This window comes from Peromyscus leucopus, chromosome 1, assembly GCF_004664715.2.
Source record: "Peromyscus leucopus breed LL Stock chromosome 1, UCI_PerLeu_2.1, whole genome shotgun sequence".
In the NCBI taxonomy this organism is placed as follows: domain Eukaryota; kingdom Metazoa; phylum Chordata; class Mammalia; order Rodentia; family Cricetidae; genus Peromyscus; species Peromyscus leucopus.
The window spans coordinates 47,953,742-47,973,945 of NC_051063.1; the positions used below are offsets into that span (position 1 = coordinate 47,953,742).

Here is a 20,204-nt window from a genome sequence, read left to right on the forward strand (position 1 = left end):
AAGTCTGTACAAGAAAATACCTTTGAGATAAACCTCACAATATATGTATTGTTTAGAAATTAAAAAAAAAAAATCTGAACATAATTATTTCTTTAAAGTAAGCCATTCATTTATTTTATATACACTGATACAGTTCAAGGGTTACCATGTAGATTAAACCCACATTCTGGAATAAAGTTAGTCATCTGGGACATCTGTGAAGCTTTGGCAGACTGGTAGAGTTATGTGCTACATGAGCCAAGAACTACAACAAAAATGTGCACATTCTCTGGTCTAAGATGTTCTCTAGGACTAAGGTAGCGGCCAGAAACACAAAGTTGCAGGTGAACCGCAAGAACTGTAACAACCACCTGTCCCATTCTGCAGTCTCCGACTCTCTGGGAACAGGGTTCAAGCAGTGATAGGGCGCACACTGGAGTGCCGGAGAGCACTGGGCACAAACAATGCCTCGCTGCTTTTACAGGGCTCCTTTATGCACTCAGATACAATGAACTTAAAATGTTTACTACTTCATCCTAGACTTTATTCCACTCTGAAAATAAGAGCTCCCGAGCAAGGTCAAGAATTCATTCTCACTGAGCATGGTGGCACATACTAATCGTATGCTCAGGAAGTTGTAGCAGGAGGATTATGAGTTTGAAGCCAGTCTAGGCTACATAGTGAGACCCTGTCTCAAAAGAAAACAGAGTTTTATCTTAAGAGAAAAAACATGTTTAAAGATATCGTTGAAGCTCAAAGAACCCAAAGGAAGATTCAAAGAACCGTGTAAGGAGATGGGAAAGCTTTTTCTCCCCTCAAGCTGCAGACAAATTCTCTGAGCTCCTGAGGTCTGGAAGAAGGCTTTTCCTTCACTAATCTACCTCTTAGAAACTAGCTGCAGTAAAGGTGGGTCTAATTCCCTCCCAAAACATCCCAACAAGTCCTAGCAAACACTTAAAATACTTAGCTTAGAAAAACTGCACTGGGCAACAGCACTTAGAAACAGGATTTAAAGTGACCTGAAAAACATATCTGGGGGAAAGGACTGTCGAGGAAGCAGAGCAGAGGTCCCTAGCATGACAGCAATTCCTTCCATCTGAAGCTCTGGGGAAGCGCCAGAGGAAAGGGGAACGCAGCTTCTTGCATTCCTCACCTGTCACTCCCCAGCCCTCAGAAGACTCTCCCTGGAACACTACTTCCGCACTGTCCACTCCAGTGGAAAGGCTTTAGCCCTGTCCTCCTCTCCTCTTGTACTGCACCTTTTCTCTTCTGTCTCTCCCTGCAATCCACCATGCCCATCTTTTCTCCAGGTAGTCAAATTCCACTTGCCCTTCAGAAGTCTGACCACTCCTTTCTCAACTCCTCAGGTATGGTCTTAACCGACCACCCCTAGCACAGCATGACCTCATCAGCTTCGGTGATAGCACCACACTAGCTGCCATTTTATAACCACATACCAGCAGCCAGGCATAGTCCTAAAGTCTTTGTGCCAACATGATCTCTTCTCAAAACTCTGTAAGATAGGCCATATTATGCCTGTTTTAAAGATTCAAAACAAAAACAAGAGCGATGTTAAATAGCCAGAAATGGTAGAATACACCAGTAAATCCAAGCCTTTGGAAGAATGAGGTAGAAGCAAAGGAAGTCTGATGCCACATCAGGCTCCAGAGCAAATTCTAGGTCAGCCAGCAAGACTTTGTCTCATAAATAAATTGTTCAAGCTTATATAATTATTAGTACCAAGTTTACAACTTAGCATAATTTTGTTGACTTCTAGATAGTTTTATTAACCAAAAAGAAAAAATGAATTTTAAAAAAAGCATAGCCGTACAGAGCAACCCAAGTGCGCAGCCCTCAGTGCCAACCTTTTCACGGGAGACTCGAATCTGCCCTAAGGAAACACTTCAGATACCACTTGCACTCTGACCTCTAAGGTCAAGGCCTTCTTCTCAAGTATAGTGCTGGGCCCCATTTATTCTGTTTATGTTTGAGGTGAGGACCCCAAAACTTTATTCCCTGACAGAGGTCATCAATTTTTCCCTCAAGAGGAAGACTGAAAAAAACCATTGCTGACCTCTTTCTAAAACCAGAATAAGGAAATCAGAAATTATGATGCCCACTAAGGATCAGGAGCTCAGGACAAGGCCTCCAATGCTACCTTTCATTTTACAGGAAAGGAACACGTTGACTTCAAAGTGCTTTTACCAGAGAAAGCAAAATCTGTTTCTGGAAGTATTTCAGAAATTAGTTTCAAAAGCCTTTCAATTATTTAAAACCACACATAAGGATGTTAATAGAAATAAATTGGAAGTGAGGTTTTGATTCATAGGTCGAGATAACCATTCTTTCTTAAAATAGCTTTGTACCTAAAGTTTCAGTCTATCATTAAGTACAGCCCAAAACAGGCTCAAGTACGGTATTTCCTACAAGCCAAATCTGCACCAGCACATCCACAAACTCACTTACAGGACATGCCACATTCTCAAGATAAACCTTCAAATCCGTTTCTAACGTTCCTATACTTCTAACAGAGACTAAGACAAAGGCTGCTTTGCAAAGCAAACAAATCCTACTTCAAGGGCCAGAGAGCTGATTCAGTAGTTAGGAGCACTTGCTGCTCTTGGAGAAGCTTCAGGTTCAATTCTAAGCACCCATATGGCAGCTCACAAACATATGTAGCTCCTGTTCTAGGGTGAATCTAAGGCCCTCTTCTGGTCTTCATGGGCACTGCAGGCACATGGTACCTTTAGACAAGCCAAACATGCATACACAGAAAATAAAAATAAGTCTTTCTTAAAACCTTTTTCCAAATCAGTGGTACAATATAAAATGTTTCTGGTAGAGGGAAAGTAAGCCATCCTAGACACAAGTGGGGTCCTCCCCACATCAGAAGTCCTGAAACTACAATTACAAAGGACTACAAAGAAATGGGATCCCAAGAGGGAACCTAAAGATGTATGCCTAAGATTATGACCCTACATGAGGAATGGTCTGGTTTTGTTCACTATGCTTTAAGCAAGCGTCATGCTTCCAGCACTGAGTATCTTTGTCCCTAAGGTTACTTACTCACTTAAGTCACTCAATAGACCCTAGCTAAGTACTCCCAGAACTAAGCACAGTGCCATAGTATAGATGTAGCAGGTGTGAAGGAAGGGGAAGAACACAAATGACAAGACACAACTTTGTGATCATGTTGAGAAACAGAACCCATAAAAATCCCAAGTGCTTTTCACCCACTGAGTGGTCCTTACTCCCTTCACTTAAAGACCTTTAAAGGGGGTGGGGTGGGGGGGGGTTCTCATTATGTAGTCCTGGCTGGCCTGGAACTCACAGAGGTCTACCTGCCTGTCTCCCAGTGCTAAGATTAAAGGTGTGTACCACTATGTCTGGCTTTAAAGAGACCTTTTGATGACCCTACAATCATGTAATAAGAGACTGTGTTCAGTGAGTGGAAGTATTCTTTAGTTTTAATTTCAAACAGTATGTCCTATAATCTATAGTCCAACTTTTAAAAACTAAAAGTAGCACATTCTCCACAAGTTGACAGCACATTCTCTTCTCATTATTTTTCCAAGAATATCAGAAGAACTTTGGATAAATCAGCCCATAAAGGATACTGGGGGGAGAGGGAGCTCAGTGGGTAGGTAGAGGTACTTGCTGCTAAGTCTGACAGCCTGAATGTCAGTTCCAAGTCTACGTGGTAGAAGAACCATCCATCTCCCACAAGCTGTCCCGACCTCCACATGCCCACTGTGGCACATGCACTCTCACCAGCCCAAACCACAGAAAAAAATTAACAAGTAGATGTAAAAACTTAAAAAAAAGAAAAAAAGAAAAATCCTAAAGAATACTAATATGGATCAAATGGCAAGCTAAATCCTAGTTTAGTAGATACAGAAAAGGGGGAAGAAAGGAGGACTTTTGGGGATAGTAAGTAGTCATTCCTTCTTAGAACCAGCTACTAATTTGGGGGACCCATTCCAAAATAAAAGTATATAACCAGGAATAATGATGCATGCTAGTAACCCCAGCTATTCAGAAGGCAGGAGAATCACTTGAACTCAGCCAAGAATTCCTGACCAGCTTGGCCAACACTGAGACTTCGTCCCCCAAAAAATCAACAGCAAAGGGCTAGAGAGATGGCCAAGGAGTTAAGAGTGCTAGTTACCTTCCAGAGGACCACCGTTTGGCTCACCACCACCTGGAACTCCAGTTCCAAGGGATCCAACACCCTCCAATGGCCTCCAAGGGCAAATGCACACATGAACACACTCTGACACAGACACATGTGCATAAATAACAAATTTTTACAAATATAAGTATTTAAAAAGCATTAAGAAAGAAACAGGTAGGACCTTTTGTTCAAAGGTAATTTCAAGATGGTGATGAGTGGGCAATGAAACAAAGAGTAGAGTCCTGCATGACTTCATGCCACCTGCCCGCTGTGCCCACGAGCTGGCCCTATTCCTTCTAAAGCTAGTACAAACCTCAGTAACAACACAGCCTGGACCCAGGCTCATCCAAACGTTTCTTCATGCACCTGAAAGTTCTATCGAGTGTTTTACAGTCCTGTTTTAAAGAAATGAGCTGTAGAGTACATCACCTGAGTCGACTAAAGACATTAACATGGCCTAGGAAGATAGCTCAGTTGGTAAAGTCCTTCACCCACATAAGAAACCAGAGGAGGTGGTAACACTTGCAATACCAGCACTTGGGAGGGAGAGACAGGAGGGTCCCTGGGGCTTGCTGACTAGCCAGTCCAGCCTACTGAGTGAGCTTGAGGACCAGTGAGATAACTACTTAAAAACAAAAAGGTGGAGAGCAACTGAGGATACACTTAATACTAACCTCTGACCTCCACACACATGCTCACACACACCATACCCATATACAAAAACACAGACAATTTGTTTTCAAGACTTATTTACTTGTAGAATGTGTGGAATCAAATCCCACCTCTATCTCTACTGGGTACAAGCTCCTACACATGACCACCTCTCTAGTCCTCTTTCCTTATCTATTAGAAGAGTGCTTCATCTGCCTCCCAAGGTTATTTATTTGGGGGTTCTGTGATTTCAAACTGGGGCCTTGCACACCACAATATACACACACTCACTGTGAGTTAATGTAGAGAGAGCACTTACAACAGGACCAAGCACATACTATTCCAAATTGTATTGGTATTACATCTGTGATGTCTTAAAAGGAAATGATCTAAGGGGCAAGCTTTAGCTTCTGAAAGATATTCTTTAATTAATAATTCAATCCCACAGTGTTTTTAAACACCCACTCAGCAATCTTCCCCTGACAATTTGTCTCTTCCCAAAATTTCAATTCTCTCTTCACTAGCTACTTCTGCCTTCTTGGAATAAAAATAAAAATAAAAAAATCACTTGATTAGAGAGAGCCCTATTATCCAGCCAAGGTGAAGATCTATGTTTCAAGAAACTTAGAAAGAGTAAAGGATCTGTTCAGTGTAGACGTGCAATGAATTTATGTTCACTCTCAATTGTTGTCCGGAAACCATCTCACATGCGCCATATCATCTTCACACTAAGTCCTTTTGGGACAAAAGTGCAGATCAGAGATACAGCTTTGCTTTGGCATTTGTGAATCCATGTCTTTTAGGCCCAGTTGGGGGGGGGGATGTGAAGGGTGAGGGGGGGATACCTTTTATCAAATATTTTATATGCATAAAAATTAAAACATTCCAGGTGTAGCCAGACGTGATAGTGCACATCTTTAAAATCCCAGCACTGAGAGGGAAAGGCAGGTGGATCTCTTGAATTCAAGGCCAGCCTGGTCTACAGAGCCAGTTCCAGGACAGCCAGGGCTACACAAATATACCGTCTCAAAAAAAGAAACATTCCATTCAGTGGTGGAGTATGTACCTACAACACACAAGGGCCTGGGTTCAATCCCAGGGAATGAATGAATGGATGGATGGATGAATGAATGAATGAAGTAAATAAATGACATTCCTAGCAATATTTGATTGAATTTAGCAGTTCAGAGCACTTGTTGCTCTTGCAGAGCTCCCAGGTTTGGTTCTCAGCATTCACTGTAACTCCAGCTCTGACACCCTCTTCTGGCCTCTAAGACACTCGGCACATACGTGATGCACATACCTTTATTCGGGCAAAACTGTCACATAAAATAAAAATAAATAAACTTTAAAATGTTTATCATGGAAACTGCCACTTACATATTAAATTTGTGAATTATGCTAGTTTTTGTACACTTAAAATTTATTAGGTTATAAACTACAGCCTCCCTCCTCATAGGGGTATAAAATACAAGATTTAAAAAGTAGAATATAAATCTGTATGTCTATAGGGCGGAACTAATAAAAGTTCAGGATTTTACATAGGAACTGAAGTACTAAAAAACTATCAAATACTATTTAAACTACTGAACGAAACGATACTTGCTGGATATTTAAGAAATCAAATCATTCTAGTCTATACATAGTCTCCTTATACTACACACACACACAAAATGTTACCAGTTCAGTGTTTCTCTGAAAAAAACTTACATATACACACAATTAGATTCTGGCTAAAATAAGGTGTCAGCTAATCCAGGCCATAGAACAAAGTTTTGCTAATTACAAACAAAACCTTAAAGTCTGGCCCCTTAAATGAGAATGCCCTCTCTTCCCCACCGATCAGCTACAACCGGCCATTCTCCCTATCTTTCAAATTTAGTAATTACACAACTTCTCAGGCAAAAATTCTATCAATAAAAACAAAAACAAGTATTCGCCAAGCAACCTTCTAGATTTATCTAACTTTCCTTGCTTCCCGCGTCTATCATTCTGGAAAAAAACAAAAAACAGAAAACCATAGCGTTGCGGCTCTAGGTGAAAGTCACTCCAAGAGTCATTAAATCCAAGCTTTGATGTGGAAATACAATTAAATAAGCCGCCAGTCAACTTCAGACCCGAAGCAAAAGTGAGTGGGGGTGTGGCCTGAGGGCTGGGTGACTCGGGCCCCTCGCTCGGTCAGAGCTGCCCCAGTTAGAGGCCGACCACCGGGACCCGACGTCCTCTGGGGACTCGCGGAGCGCGGACCAAGTTACAGGAAAGGCCTGGGACCTAGTGCGTGCAGGGTGAAGACGTGTCTACGTGTAAACCGCTCACACTCGGGTTCACGGAAGCTGTGCCCCCACCCCAGCGTTTCAATCCGGTTCCGACAGAGGAGAGAAGGGTGGGAAAAGGCCGGAGCGGGCCATGAAGTGATGGCTATTTCCTGGTTGGCAAGCGCCTGGCGAACACGGTGCATCCATCTTCCGCCGTGCTGTGCCCCACAGCGTCCGGTCTCCCGGCTCCAGAGCCCGCTACTGGGCGACCCCCAGGCCCCAGCCCCGAGAGGCGGAGCCGAGGAGCAAGGCCCAGGCAGCCGAGAGTGCTAGCAAATGCTTCCTCCCAGCTCCCGCGGATCCGGCCCCGCCATGCCCGACCGGAAGGAGCGCTCGGGCGGCCGCGGGGCTGCACCGGGCCTCCAGGCCGCACCGGGCCTGGCGGGGGCGGCAAGCGGGGGAGCGGGCCGGGGGCGACCGCGCGGCTCGCTTCGCCTCACCGTGTGTTCGTGCTCGTCAGACCGAGCCCGGGGCAGCAGCAGCAGCAACAACGCGGCGGCCGCCGCCACGCCAGGAGCGCCCGGCAGCGGCCTCATCCTCCGCGCTCCCACAGGCCGGGCGCCGGCCCACCGACTCCTCCGCCGCCGCCGCCGCCGCCGCCGATTCACATCCACCGGGCGCGGACAGACGCACGGGGCCCGGGCCCAGCCGCTGCCTCCGCCGCCGTCACCGCCCGCTCCGCGCCGCCCCCGCCCCCCGGCCTCCGAGCCTCTTCCTCTGACTCAGCCACGTCATCCGGCCACCCCGGCACACGCCGGAAGTCCTCCCGACGCGGGGCCGCAACCGCCGCCGGCGCGCGCAGGCCGTGGGGCTGAAGGGTTCCGGAACCGGTGTGCCGCCGATCGCTCTGCTTCAGCCTCGGCCTGAGCCCTCGCGCTGTCAAGCCGAAGCCTCCGGGGCCGGAACCTTGGCTTCCTAGCTCGCCGTGACTGCGAAGTGGGGCGGATCGGGTCATCTCACCGAGGGCCCCCGAGGCTCAACGCGAACCCCCCTTTCCATTTAGCCCAGAGAATGAGCTCCCAAGCTTCTTTATGGAAGATGATCATTACACTTGTCCAGGGTGTGTTGGGTGTTTTAACATCACCGAGTGCTGATGGAACTTATGTTCAATCAAGAGATGTGGGCTGAGTTGACGTTCTTGTTCATTTGTTGGCCTGCGTATTGTTTTTCTCCCATCATCCTCAGTCATAAATGTGTCCTGGAATGGAAGCGCCTCAGAGCACCAATCACTTACTTGTTCTTATTTTCTGTAGCTAAACCGGTAGTAAGGAGCTGGGTTTGGTATCTCACTCTTGTAACCTCCGCACTCAGGAAGCTGGACGGATTGTTGCATAGTCAATGATTGCTTGGGTTACAGTGTGAGACAAAACAAGAAAAGAAAACAAAACAAAACAAAAGTCAAGCAGGTCATGGTGGTGCAGGCCTGTGATCCCAGCACTTGAGGGACAGAGGCAGAATTGATGAAAAACTGGAACCAACCTTGTCTACAGACCCAGCCCAGATCAGCCAGGCTACATAGCAAGGCTCCCATCTCAAACCAAAACTTATCAAGGACTCAGGAAAACCTGTCAAATGAACAGAACCGTCCTCTAAATGTGGGACTTTGGAGGGAGATTGTCTTACCCATCAGTACTGGGTAGAGCCTAGCATTTGGTCATGTAATATCTCAACAGCCAATATTCCATACCACCATACTGTGCAGAAGTCTAAACAAGATCTCACTAATAATCTTCCTTCCCTGTTCATTCCCACAGAGTGCCAGAGTAATTGCCTACAAAGAAATCAGATTACATCACTTTGTCCAAAACACACCCTGAATGGTGAATAAGTAAGTCATGGAATCATCACTGAGGATTTCATCTGCCAGGCACGACTTGAAACTCAGACCCCATGCAACAGGGACCTTCAGTGTGTTCACATTACAGAAAAGTAACTGACGCTCCGGTTGGGTGACCTGCTGCAGAACCAGACCCAGTTGGCTTCTTTAGTTTTTCATTTGTTTGTTTATTTGTTTAACTGCTCATGTACTACCAAGCAAACAGCCTTTCAAAGGTAGAACAGATGTGCACTCATTGGCATGAAATGATAACCAAGAAGTACTTAGAAAGAGAAATAGCTTGCTTCCATTTTAAATAACATACTACTTTACCTGTAGAAAACATTTTTTTTTTGATTTTTTGTTTTTGGTTTGTCTGTTTGTTTTTGGTTTTGTTTTTTTGTTTGTTTTTTGTTTTTGTTTTTTTGTTATTTATTTATTTATTTATTTATTTATTTATTTGGTTTTTTGAGACAGGGTTTCTCTGTGTATAGCCCTGGCTGTCCTCCAAGTGCTGGGATTAAAGGCACATGCTACCACGGTACTGACTAGAAAACAATCTCTTTAAAAAAATATTTATTTATTCTTATTTTATGTGGTGTCTTGCATGTATGTCTGTGTGAGAGTGTCAGATCTCCTGGAACTGGAGTTACAGACAGTTGTGAACTGCCATGTGGGTGCTGGGAATAGAACCCAGGTCCTCTTGCTCTTAACCACTAAGCCATCTCTTCAGCCCCAGAAAACAATCTTAAATTGTTAAAACTCAAACCATTACCAGAGTAATCCTCTTTGAAATTTTTATACATGTTTGGAAGTTTCTACATGTTTGGAAGTTTCTGTGTGTGTGTGTGTGTGTGTGTGTGTGTGTGTGTGTGTGTGTGTGTGTTGAGGCCAGATATTGACATGGATGTCTTCCTCAATCACTGTCCACATATTTTTGAGGCAACATCCCTCACTGAGCCTGAAGCTCACGTGTTCTGCTAGACTGGTTGGCCAGCAAGTCCCAGGAATCCTTCTGTCTCCACTTCTCAGATCCAACTTTTTATGTGGGTTCTTGGGGTCTGAACCCAAATCCTCAGACAAGCAGTTTACCAACTGAGTCACATCTCAGCCCTGTTGGGATGTTTCTTCTAATAAGTGGGCACCACATCTGTAATGAGAGGGGAGAGTAATGCCCTTGCTGAGGGGTACAGTCAACTTCCTTAGACTGTGACTGTCTTAGTCACTGTTCTGTTGCTGTGAAGAGACACCATGACCAAAGCAACCCTTATAAGAGAGCATTAACTAGGGGCTGGGAGGCTGGCTCACAGTTTCAGAGGGTCAGTCCATTATCATCACGGCTGGGGACATGGCAGCAAGCATTGTACTGAAACCGGAGCTGGGAGCCACATCTTGACCTCCAAGCAGACAGAGTGAGACTAGGTCTGGCATGGACTTTTGAAGCCTCAAAGCCCCACCCCCAGAGACACGCTTCCTCCTTAAAGGCCACACCTCCTAGTCTTTGTAATCCTTTCAAACAGTTCCACTCCCTGGTGACCAAGCATTCAAATGTGTGAGCCTATGGGGGCTGTTCCCATTCAGACCATCGTAATGACTATGCACTGCACAATCACACCCGACTTTACTGTGCAAGTTAGTTTTTTGTCCACTTGACACAAACTAGAAACTCTTGGAAAGAGGAACCCTCAATTAAGGACTTGCCTCCTTGAGATTGGCCTGTGGGTGTGTCTGTGGGACATTTTTTCTGATTCCTGATTGATGTGGGAAGACCAAGCCCATAGAGAAAGTGCTCCCCTGGGCAGGTGGTCCTGGGATGTGTGAAAAAGCAAGCTGAAGAAGCAATGGGCAGCAAGCCAGCACTTGCCTCCAAGGTTCCAGCTTGAGCTCTTGCCCTGACTCCCATCAATGACGGACTGAGACTTGGAAATGTAAGCCAAATAAACTCTTTCCTCCCCCAAGTTGGTCATGGTGTTTAACACAGCAGCAGAAAGCAAACTAGAACATTTACCTGTCACTAATATCTGTGTTCTGCCTTCGCTTAAATATACATCGTGTTCCTTACGCCTCTGTAACCTATACAGTGCTGGGAATGGCCCCTAGAACCATCTATGTGCTAGGCAAGCACCTTGCCACATAGCTACTTCACCAGCCCTAAGCCTTTGCCTTTGGTATTCCTTTATCTAGAACGCCCTGCTTCACCTCCTTGCTTTAATTCTGTCCTTCCTAGGCTAGCTGAGTCGCCCATCTTCAGTGAGAATTTGCATCATGCTCTTGGGCAATTGAGCATCCCTTCTTTGGGATTCCCATAGCATTTGGTAAGTTACATCATACTTGCTACCTACCCAATCCCAGTTCCTCTTCTGTATTGCAGTCTGACCTGCTATGATGGCAGATACTGTCATTTGATGATCATTTGTCTAAGCTGCCAAGATAGTGCTTGTCACATAGACATTTATTTGCAGAACGAAAACATTAACGGGTGAAAAGGCAAATCACACAGCAGTATTTAAAAAATGCTTTCCAGCTAGTATAAGAGATCTCACAAGGCAGTGCATGATTAATTGCTTATGAATCTTACTTTAGTAATTGCTACTGAAATCAGAAAAAGCATCTTATTCATCTTTGTATATCTTCCAGAGCACCTAGCACGGTGACTGGCTCATAGTGGAGGCTCGGCAAAGGCTCCATGAATGAATAATCACTGCCTTTGAATGAAGCGATGATGGGCAATTGAAGAGCAAGCAGCAGGAGTGCCGCATGGAGATGGATGAGCAGTTTCTTAAACATCCATCATCACCAGCCTTTTAGCCTCCGAGATTTGAGGCATAAGCTTTTGCTGGGTTTTGTGGGGGACACTAGGCTGGCAAATGCTTGGAGGTGGAAAGAACACAAGTAAAATTAGGAAGTATATGGGAAGTATAAATTTAAAATTAGGAACTCTTATGTTAAAGAATAGGCAGGGCATTTTTTTTTTTTAATGCACAATGCAATCCAGGCAGTGGTGGCGCACACCTTTAATCCCAGCACTTTGGAAGCAGAAGCAGGCGGATCTCTTTGAGTTCGAGGCCAGCCTAGTTTACAAAGCAAGTTCCAGTACAGCCAGTCTGTTACACAGAGAAACTTTGTCTCGAAAACCCGAAAAAACAAAATGCACAATGTGATTGCTCATATAAGTGCTCCCCAAGTGGTAACGGGAATCGGCAGTAAAAGAAGGAGACACCTCATCTCTGTGGAGAATTTGGGGAAATTTTGTGGCAGAAAGAACAGATGAGATCACCAGTTCAATAACGCTATTGAGCATTTACTGTGTGCCAAGAACTCTGGTGTGTGTCATCAGTCAATAAAACTGTGGTAATGACAGGTGCAGGAGGAAGGATTCGGAGATAAAAGAACTGATTAGAGAAAAACAAGTGTGGCTTCCAAGTTCCTTGAAATCTGATAAACTCAAGACTGAACCAGAAGAGCTCAGGGACACCATCAAAATTAGTTTGGGGGCTAGGGTGTAGTAGAGCGCTGACCTAGCGTGCAGAAAGCTCTGGGTTTCATCCACAGCACTAAAATAAAATAAAATAAAATAAAATAAAATAAAATAAAATAAAATAAAATAAAATAAAATAAAAAAGATATTTTGCCAGACCAGGGAATGAGAATTATGAATGTCTTATTTTATCCACTTCTTCTAGATTAACCTCATTCCCTGACACTTAGAGGGCAGAAATGCAAGTAATAAAAGTCCACCTCTTGATGATAGTTCAGGCTCTTTCTGTAACATTTTTACTAGATCCAATTTTATTTAAAGAGCTGAGGACCCACGAAACAAGTAAGAAAAACCACAAATTCAGTCTTTTATTCTTATTCTGGATGAACAAAATCATCAAGGTCTTAGGGTACAAATGATAGTGCATCCTCTGGTTTCCTTCCTCAGTTACACTTTCCTTAGAAAGAAATTACCTTCTCAAGGCAGTTTGGTAGCACAGGCCTGTCTACCCGCATCCAGAGATAAGCCTCCACTATGAACTCAGGATGAGCTCCAGGCTAGCCAGGGATACATAGTGAAACTCTGTCTCAAAAGACCAATTCATTCAATCAAATACATATACACATGTATCTTTGGTTGTGCTGAAATTGAACCCAGACTTGGGCATGCTAGACACTACTCTATCACTGATCTACATGACAAGTCTTTGGTGTTTGGGGTGTTTGCTTGTTACTTATCTGTTTTGATAATACAGGCTCTTTCCACATAGCCTAGACTGACCTGGAATTAACCATGTTTCCTGCCTCAGCCTCATGGAAATCCTGGGATTTACCGGCACATTGCCTCCTGGCTCCTTCAACTTCTGTTTCTTCCTTCTCCTTCATATTTGTCTTGGCAGTCACCTTAGGAAGATGAAGGGAGGGTACTTGCTCCTTGCCAACACTACTTTTTCTGTCTAGCTGAACTGTTCTAGAACTTCATTATTGCTGTGAGTCCTTTCTTTAGGAGCTATCAGTCAAAACATTCAGTTGTATGGGCTGGAAAGCCGGCTTAGAGGGCAAAGGTGCTCTCTACCCTGATGACCTGAGTTTGACTCTTTGGAATCACAAGGTGGAAGGAAGGAATCAACTCCCACAAATTGCCCTCCACAACTGTGCTGTGGTACAGACCCTTCAACCCCCCCCCCAAAAAAAAAAGAAGACACACAAATGGGAAAAAACAACTTTAATTTGGAGACTGAAAAGCAATTAAGATCATTAATTTCTTTGTGTGGTTTCTAGTTCATTGTCTCTGACTCAGTTTCATTTGGGTTTTGGTGGTGGTGGTTGTTTGCTTTGAGTTCTTCAAGAAAGAGTCTCCATGCAATTCCTGCTAGCCTTGGCTCACTATGTTCTGCCTCTGCTTCTAGGATACTGGGACCGTAGGGACTCAGCCTCACACTCTGCCTTCCCTCAGTTCTTGTTGTTTAATCAGTCAATCTATTAAGATGATAAAAAGTAAGAAACAGCAGCTGTCACATCATATAAATAAAGCTCTTGGGGTGGAGGTTGCTCAATTGTAGAGCACTTGCACAGCATGAGGGAAGGAAGGCCCTGAGTTTGATCCTGTCTCCTTGCCTTCTCCTTCTTCCCACCACCCACCCCACCCCCACACAAAGATCCTGGCTACTTAAGTGGTGATGACTCCATTAGGCTTCTTCAGAAGGGGTTCCCTACCTTGGCCTCAGTCTTTCAGACTCGAGGCGACCTGGAGCATTACTGACTGCACAGTTCTGTGCTTCAGAGGTGACGCAGCGCGCTGCTGTGAAGTCGTGATGTGAACTCCTCCGTGGGCAGCTGACTGAAATACAAGCCAAGCTTCCTGCCTGCCAAATGAAGATTCTCGTCCTTCTACCACGCTGACTCTTATGGTGCAGAAAGATAAAACTGTCTTCTATTCTGTGGATTAAATGAGCTTTGGCGGGCCAGCCTGGGAACCTTCCTTTTTCTGAGAAAATGAATTCCAAGTTGTGCCTGAGAATTGTAAACCATCTTACAGCCTCCTACTCATCCTCTCACCTGCCTGGTGTCTGGCCAGCAGGAGTGAATGGAGACCATTTCATATTCTTAATAACTAACTTGCTTGGAAACCAAAAAAACAATTTACATACACACCCAAATATTTTCCAGGCAGTCCTCCAATTTCAGATTTTATCCCTCATCTTTCTCAGAAACAAATCTGTTACTATGACTTTCTCCACGAAGCAGGTGGAACTTGCACACTACTTCCTGAAGGAGGCGCTCAGAATATCCCCTTGCTTCCCTGGTGCATGGAGGAGAGGACTCTATCCGGGCATGAGTGGGCTGGCTAGGCTAGCCCTTGTGTTTGTTTGTCTTTAATTACAAAGGATCAGGAAGGTAAGTATCTGCTTGATCTGTAAAATCAGTCATCAGAGTGGTCTGGAGGCACGTTCTTTGTATGGCCACAGCGAAGCACCAAGGGTCATCGGCATCTGGTACATACGTCGAATTAAATTATTTGCTGGGAAGGCCAACCTCTCGTTCACATTTAGTCTCTCAGTCTTCATACTTTGTTACTCATGTAGTTGGCTGTCTGCGCCTAAATTTTAACACAAGATGAAGGAAAGGTGCTGGCTGACTGGGTTACTGGAGGTCAGTTTGCTTCTATCGATAGTTAAGAGCAAATGTAACTGCCGTGAACACTTGAGGTAAAATCTTGAGGAAGGAAAATGGTAGAAGAACTATTGTCAATGTACCAGAGAGAAGATCTAGAGACCATCTCTTCCCATGCCTGCTTATACTGTAGTTCTGGTCCTCACTGTGTTAAAAAAAAAAAAATCCATGGTGTTCTCTCTCTCTCTCTCTCTCTCTCTCTCTCTCTCTCTCTCTCTCTCTCTCTCACACACACACACACACACACACACACACACACACACACACGCACACACACAGAGGGGTTCCCTGTGTAACAGCTCTGGCTGTCCCAGAACTCACTCTGTAGACCAGGCTGTAGATGTATCCAATTGTCTTTTTAAAATAAAAAACACAGAGCCAATGTAAAAGAGAGAAAGCCGAGAGGTCAGAGCTCAGAGATAAAATCTTACCTCCTGCAGTGCTCCTAACTTCCCCGAGAGAGAGCTACTTCCTGTTTGTCTGTGTTTAGTCTTTCTGTTCTGCCTTCTCATTGGTTGTAAACCCAACCACATGACTGCCTCATCACTGCCTGTAAGTACCGCCCTCCAGGTCTTAAAGGCGTATGTCTCCAATACTGGCTGTATCCCTGAACACACAGAAATCTACCTAGCTCTTCTAACCACCACACTCTTGCTATGGCTCTAATAGCTCTGACCCCAGGGCAACTTTATTAACATAAAATTAAAATTACATTTCAGTACAAATAAAATATCACCATACCAGGCTGACCTCGAACTCACAGAAATCCACTTCCCTCTGCCTCCCAAGTGCTGAGATTAAAGGCGTAAGCCATTACTGCCCGGCTCCATGTTTTTATTATATAAAACATATTCCTAAACATGTAGGTAAGTATGTTGTGTGTATAAAGGGTGAATAAATATGTGCTTTGATGTGTGGTTCTATTTCTAAGTAATAAGAATTCATTCTCACCATTAGGAACATTTTTTGATAACACTGTTCAGACCAGCTTGATGGTGCAGTGGCTGTCCCCTCAGGACTTCAGACTGGCCACTCGGGATTCGCATCAGGTCTATGTCCCTCCCAAGTGTATCACATTCATCAGACCCGGGTCCTCAAAAAGCACTTTCAATTTTGTTTTCTATTTATTTTAAGACAAGAATAAAATACAATTATATATCCAAACATTGCACAAACAATGCCATGTATACACGATGCTAATACCATTGGCTGGCCTTGCCATGTTATTACCAAACTTGTTGCCAGAGTATGTACACAAACCTAAGTTGGGTTTCCAAAAAGGGGCTTACAATAAAGAGATATCAATCTTTTATCAAAATCCTCAAGATGGAGGCCATAAACAACTGGAAGACAACCACGCCAATGTTGTCATTTTTTGTTCTTTTGTGTGATCGTCTCTTATTTCTCCCAAACAAGTGACAGGAGGGTTGAAGGAGCACATTTGCAGAATGATCACCGTGTTCCAGGTTCTCTATGGGATACTTTGTGAAAATATTCTCACACGGTAGACATGATCAATGGTGGGCTTTACACACAACAACTCAAGGGTCCCCCAGAAGTTAAGCTCAGGAAGTGATCGACGGAGGAATGAGATTGAAGAAGAGCCTTTAATTAAGAGAAAAGGACCCAGTAAGAATACACAGGAACAGATCAATAATCCTAACATCTATGTGGGATTGGACAACGATTTCATGAGAAACAACCATATTGCCTGTGCCTTTTACAAAGAAATGCTTCTGATAAGTTTGCTGTATGTACAGGTGAGGTTAAGGATCTGTGATTTGAAGGTAGATTTACAGAACAGGAACTCACAATTCATAGCATGGCTCCAGTTCTCTGCTCTCTGCACATATTGACCAGGCCTAATAGTAACTGTACATAGTAACAGTAGTAAGTCTGAGAGAAAATATTTTAGCCTTTTTCTCCCACCACTTCAGGCTCCTCAAGAGAGAAAAAGTCAAGGGTCCTTCTCTTTCTTTATGGCCAGAACTATAAAGGCCACAGACTTATAAATGGATACCTAGTACCTCAAGCTTCTGGTTCTGGCCGTTTTCAGTGGTTTCCTGGCAAATGACTAGTTTGACAGCATACTGAGGTATAAATGCCCAAAATGAAAGCAGTACCTGGTAGTCCCATGCCTGAGTGATATGTAAGGGGGAAACTTCTGGAAGGCCAGTTGATAGTCAGGTATGCTTATATTTCTACATTGGGGAGTTCTTAAAAGAGGATTGGCTCATGGAGACAGAAAATGTGGTGACGGGCTGGGGAGATGGGTCATTAGATAAAGTGCTTCTGTTCAAGCCTGAGGACCTGAGCTCAGAGTCCCACATCCACACAGATGTCAAGGGGGCATGGATCTCAGCTCCAGGAGAGTGGAGACAGGATCCCTGGAGCAAGCTAGACTAGCTGTGTCAATAATCCCTGAGTCCAGTTGAGAGACTCTGCCTCAGTGAACAGATGGAGAGGGGCCGGTGAAGACGTCTGCCCCTGCCCCTGGTCTCCACAGACATACAAACATACACATACACATGTAAGAGGGGGAAAAGTGTGATGGCATAGAACCACCTGCCTTCTCTTAGTTCCATACTTCTGGGGGACCTCAGACGCCAACAGTGGGAAAGGAATCCGGTCTGACCCCTTTCTAAAATCAGTTGAAGTTTTTTGTTATGTGACCAGCCCCAGCACATACACAGAAATGTGGAAGAACTGCTTCAGAGTTGGGCCACTTCTTTTGCTGGAAGTGCTATAATCCCTCCTAGAAACTAGGCTGGACTAGCCGGTATGTATGGACTAATCCATGTTTACTACAGTATGCTCATTTGTTAAGTACGTTTCCATCCATCCTGTTAGCCTCCTGCTATAGGATATGAGAGGTAAGTATTTTGATAGAGTCTTCATCCGTTTGGCAAACAAGAACGTGAACCAGTATCCTTGGCGACCTTGAACAAAGTCTTTAGTCTCAGATTCCACCATGCCTTAATGTCTTCAACGAACACCCAAACCAGCAGGGCTGCAACATCAGTGTTGGTGGCTGTTAAGGTCCGTAGTCATGCAGAATACTCAAGAGGAAGACTTTATCAACAGGCTGAAAACTGCAAGTCTTAAAAGTCCTGAAGCAGGCTGGATTTAGGAGGTGAAATCAGCGACCTCTCGGGGGAACCGGTGGAGGAGGATGGAAGGGCTCCCGGGTTGGAGGCCTGCAAGGAGAGATAAAGCAACTCTCAAAAATTAACCAAATCAAAGCATTCTCGAGTATCCACAACCTGTGGCTACTTTGAAGAGCTATGCAAAAGACACCTCCTTTAGTTAAGGAGTCAAGACACACTACAGATGTCTGAATGACATAGATGTCATGGTTTCTAGTCCCTGAACATAAGGATCACCAGTGGAGCTAGTGACAAATCCAATTCCCAGGCTCCAGTTCCATTCATCACAATTTCTTGAACTTAATACAAAAACTTTTCAACAGTATCCATGTCACAAAGCCCTTGGTTAAGTAAGCCTTTTATTTTCTGTTGCTTTATCACCCTTGGGTCTTGTTGACCCTGGAGGGACTGCACTTCTCTCAGATAACTAATGCCCCAATTGCCTCCTTGGAACCACTATCAATTTGCCCTTATCATCCCAGGGTCAGCTCCCAGACAAACAGAAATAGTCCCACTGCTTCAGCACCTATTACAATTATCCAAACTAGGGATCCCAGGTCTATGTGACCCTCCCTACTCACTGTTTCTCATGAGAACCACAATGAAAAGCTCATGTCCATGTCTGACCTTTGTCCCCTCTGCCTCCAGACCAACATGCATGTGTCCCAGAATGAACCCCAGTGGTGTGGTGCCCCCCTGCTCCAGAGAACCATGAATCCAGCAAACTATCTTTTCAATAGCAGCTGTCTCCTCTTCTGTTGACTTTGTTGTACCTAAATAACAATAGAGTCTAGATGTTAAAATGCCAGTCATTCCAATAGGCAGCCTGGGTAGAGACTCACTATCATAGTGAAGCCAGCTGAAGGAGGGACAGAATTCCAATGCCAGCTTCTGACTTCCTCATTGGATCATTAAGGGTTGTTCCAACTGTGTGCGTGCCCACCTAAAAGCCCCTCTTCATGTTCTTCTGCTTGGATTTTTGTAAAGTCCTAAGTGATATTCCAGGTAGACCAGGGTGGGTCTATTTACAGATCGGTTCAATGATTGCAGATGATATTTCTACGTGTGTGCTGTAAAACCAATATTTAATCTCCAGGAAGCAAATCAATACATCCAGAAAGAGAGCTTTGTTGGGTGCTGTAATTGAACTATGTAACCCTGGAGCTGCATAGTCCATGACTGAATGAATCTATGAGTAAATATTTGCTGAATGCCTCCTGAACACCGCTTTTGAACAGGTCAAGGAAATGACAAGAGTTGGAAATGGCAGGGCTGTCTCAGGAACAAGAGAGGGAGTCAGACATGGCAAAGAATAACCACAGGTGTCCACAGGAGGCCTGCTCTGGTCCCCAGGAGTAGAGGGGTTGGTGTGTTTGTCGCTGAATTGCTGGAATTTATCCAGTGAAAACAAAAGAATGTGTCCTTCCGTCTCCCAGTCTCCTGCCCTATGAACTATGGGTTAGGCCATACCACCTAAGCAAGCTTAGGTCATTCCTTCCTTTCTACAAACATTTGCCCACACTTCACACTCCTGTGTGTGGCAAACAGCAGGTAAGAGCATGGGCTATCAAGCCGCACTGTATATGTGTGCATGAGACAGACACGGGGCAAAATCGGAAGGCTGTACTGTTCGATAGGCACAGCTCAGACCTTAAGGGACAGCTAAGTGTGGATATTGACATATACAGCGCTCTCTCTCTCTCCTCTCTCCTCTCTCCTCTCTCTCTTCTCTCTCTCTCTCTCTCTCTCTCTCTCTCTCTCTCTCTCTCTCTCTCTCTCTCTCTCTCTCGTGTGTGTGTGTGTGTGTGTGTGTGTGTGTGTGTGTGTGTGTGTGTGTAAAATTGAACTTGGATGAGCCTGAGCCTTTTTTCTCATCTGCCCAATCGAGGTACGTGGGCACTTAGAGATGACTTGGAAATCAGTCAGCAGCACTGTGTCTGGCCTAGAGCAGGTGCTCCGAAAGTTAAGCTGGA

The 20,204-nt window shown here is 44.6% G+C and overlaps 2 protein-coding genes across 3 annotated transcripts in view; both read right to left on the minus strand.

The window, feature by feature from the left end:
* Tm9sf3 (transmembrane 9 superfamily member 3) overlaps nucleotides 1-7,803 on the minus strand; it is a 56,395-nt gene extending 48,592 nt beyond the window's left edge. Inside the window, exon 1 of the mRNA XM_028889421.2 lies at nucleotides 7,560-7,803. Within this exon, the coding sequence (XP_028745254.1) occupies nucleotides 7,560-7,655 (96 nt within the window). The 5' untranslated portion in view covers nucleotides 7,656-7,803. The remainder of the gene's footprint in view (nucleotides 1-7,559) is intronic.
* An 8,384-nt stretch (nucleotides 7,804-16,187) lies between these two features.
* The window catches only part of Pik3ap1 (phosphoinositide-3-kinase adaptor protein 1), a 115,815-nt gene continuing 111,798 nt past the window's right edge, over nucleotides 16,188-20,204 (minus strand). For both annotated transcript variants that reach the window (XM_028889392.2, XM_037206840.1), the window contains one exon: nucleotides 16,188-18,282. In XM_028889392.2, coding sequence (XP_028745225.1) covers nucleotides 18,225-18,282 — 58 coding nt within the window. In that variant the 3' untranslated portion in view covers nucleotides 16,188-18,224. The remainder of the gene's footprint in view (nucleotides 18,283-20,204) is intronic.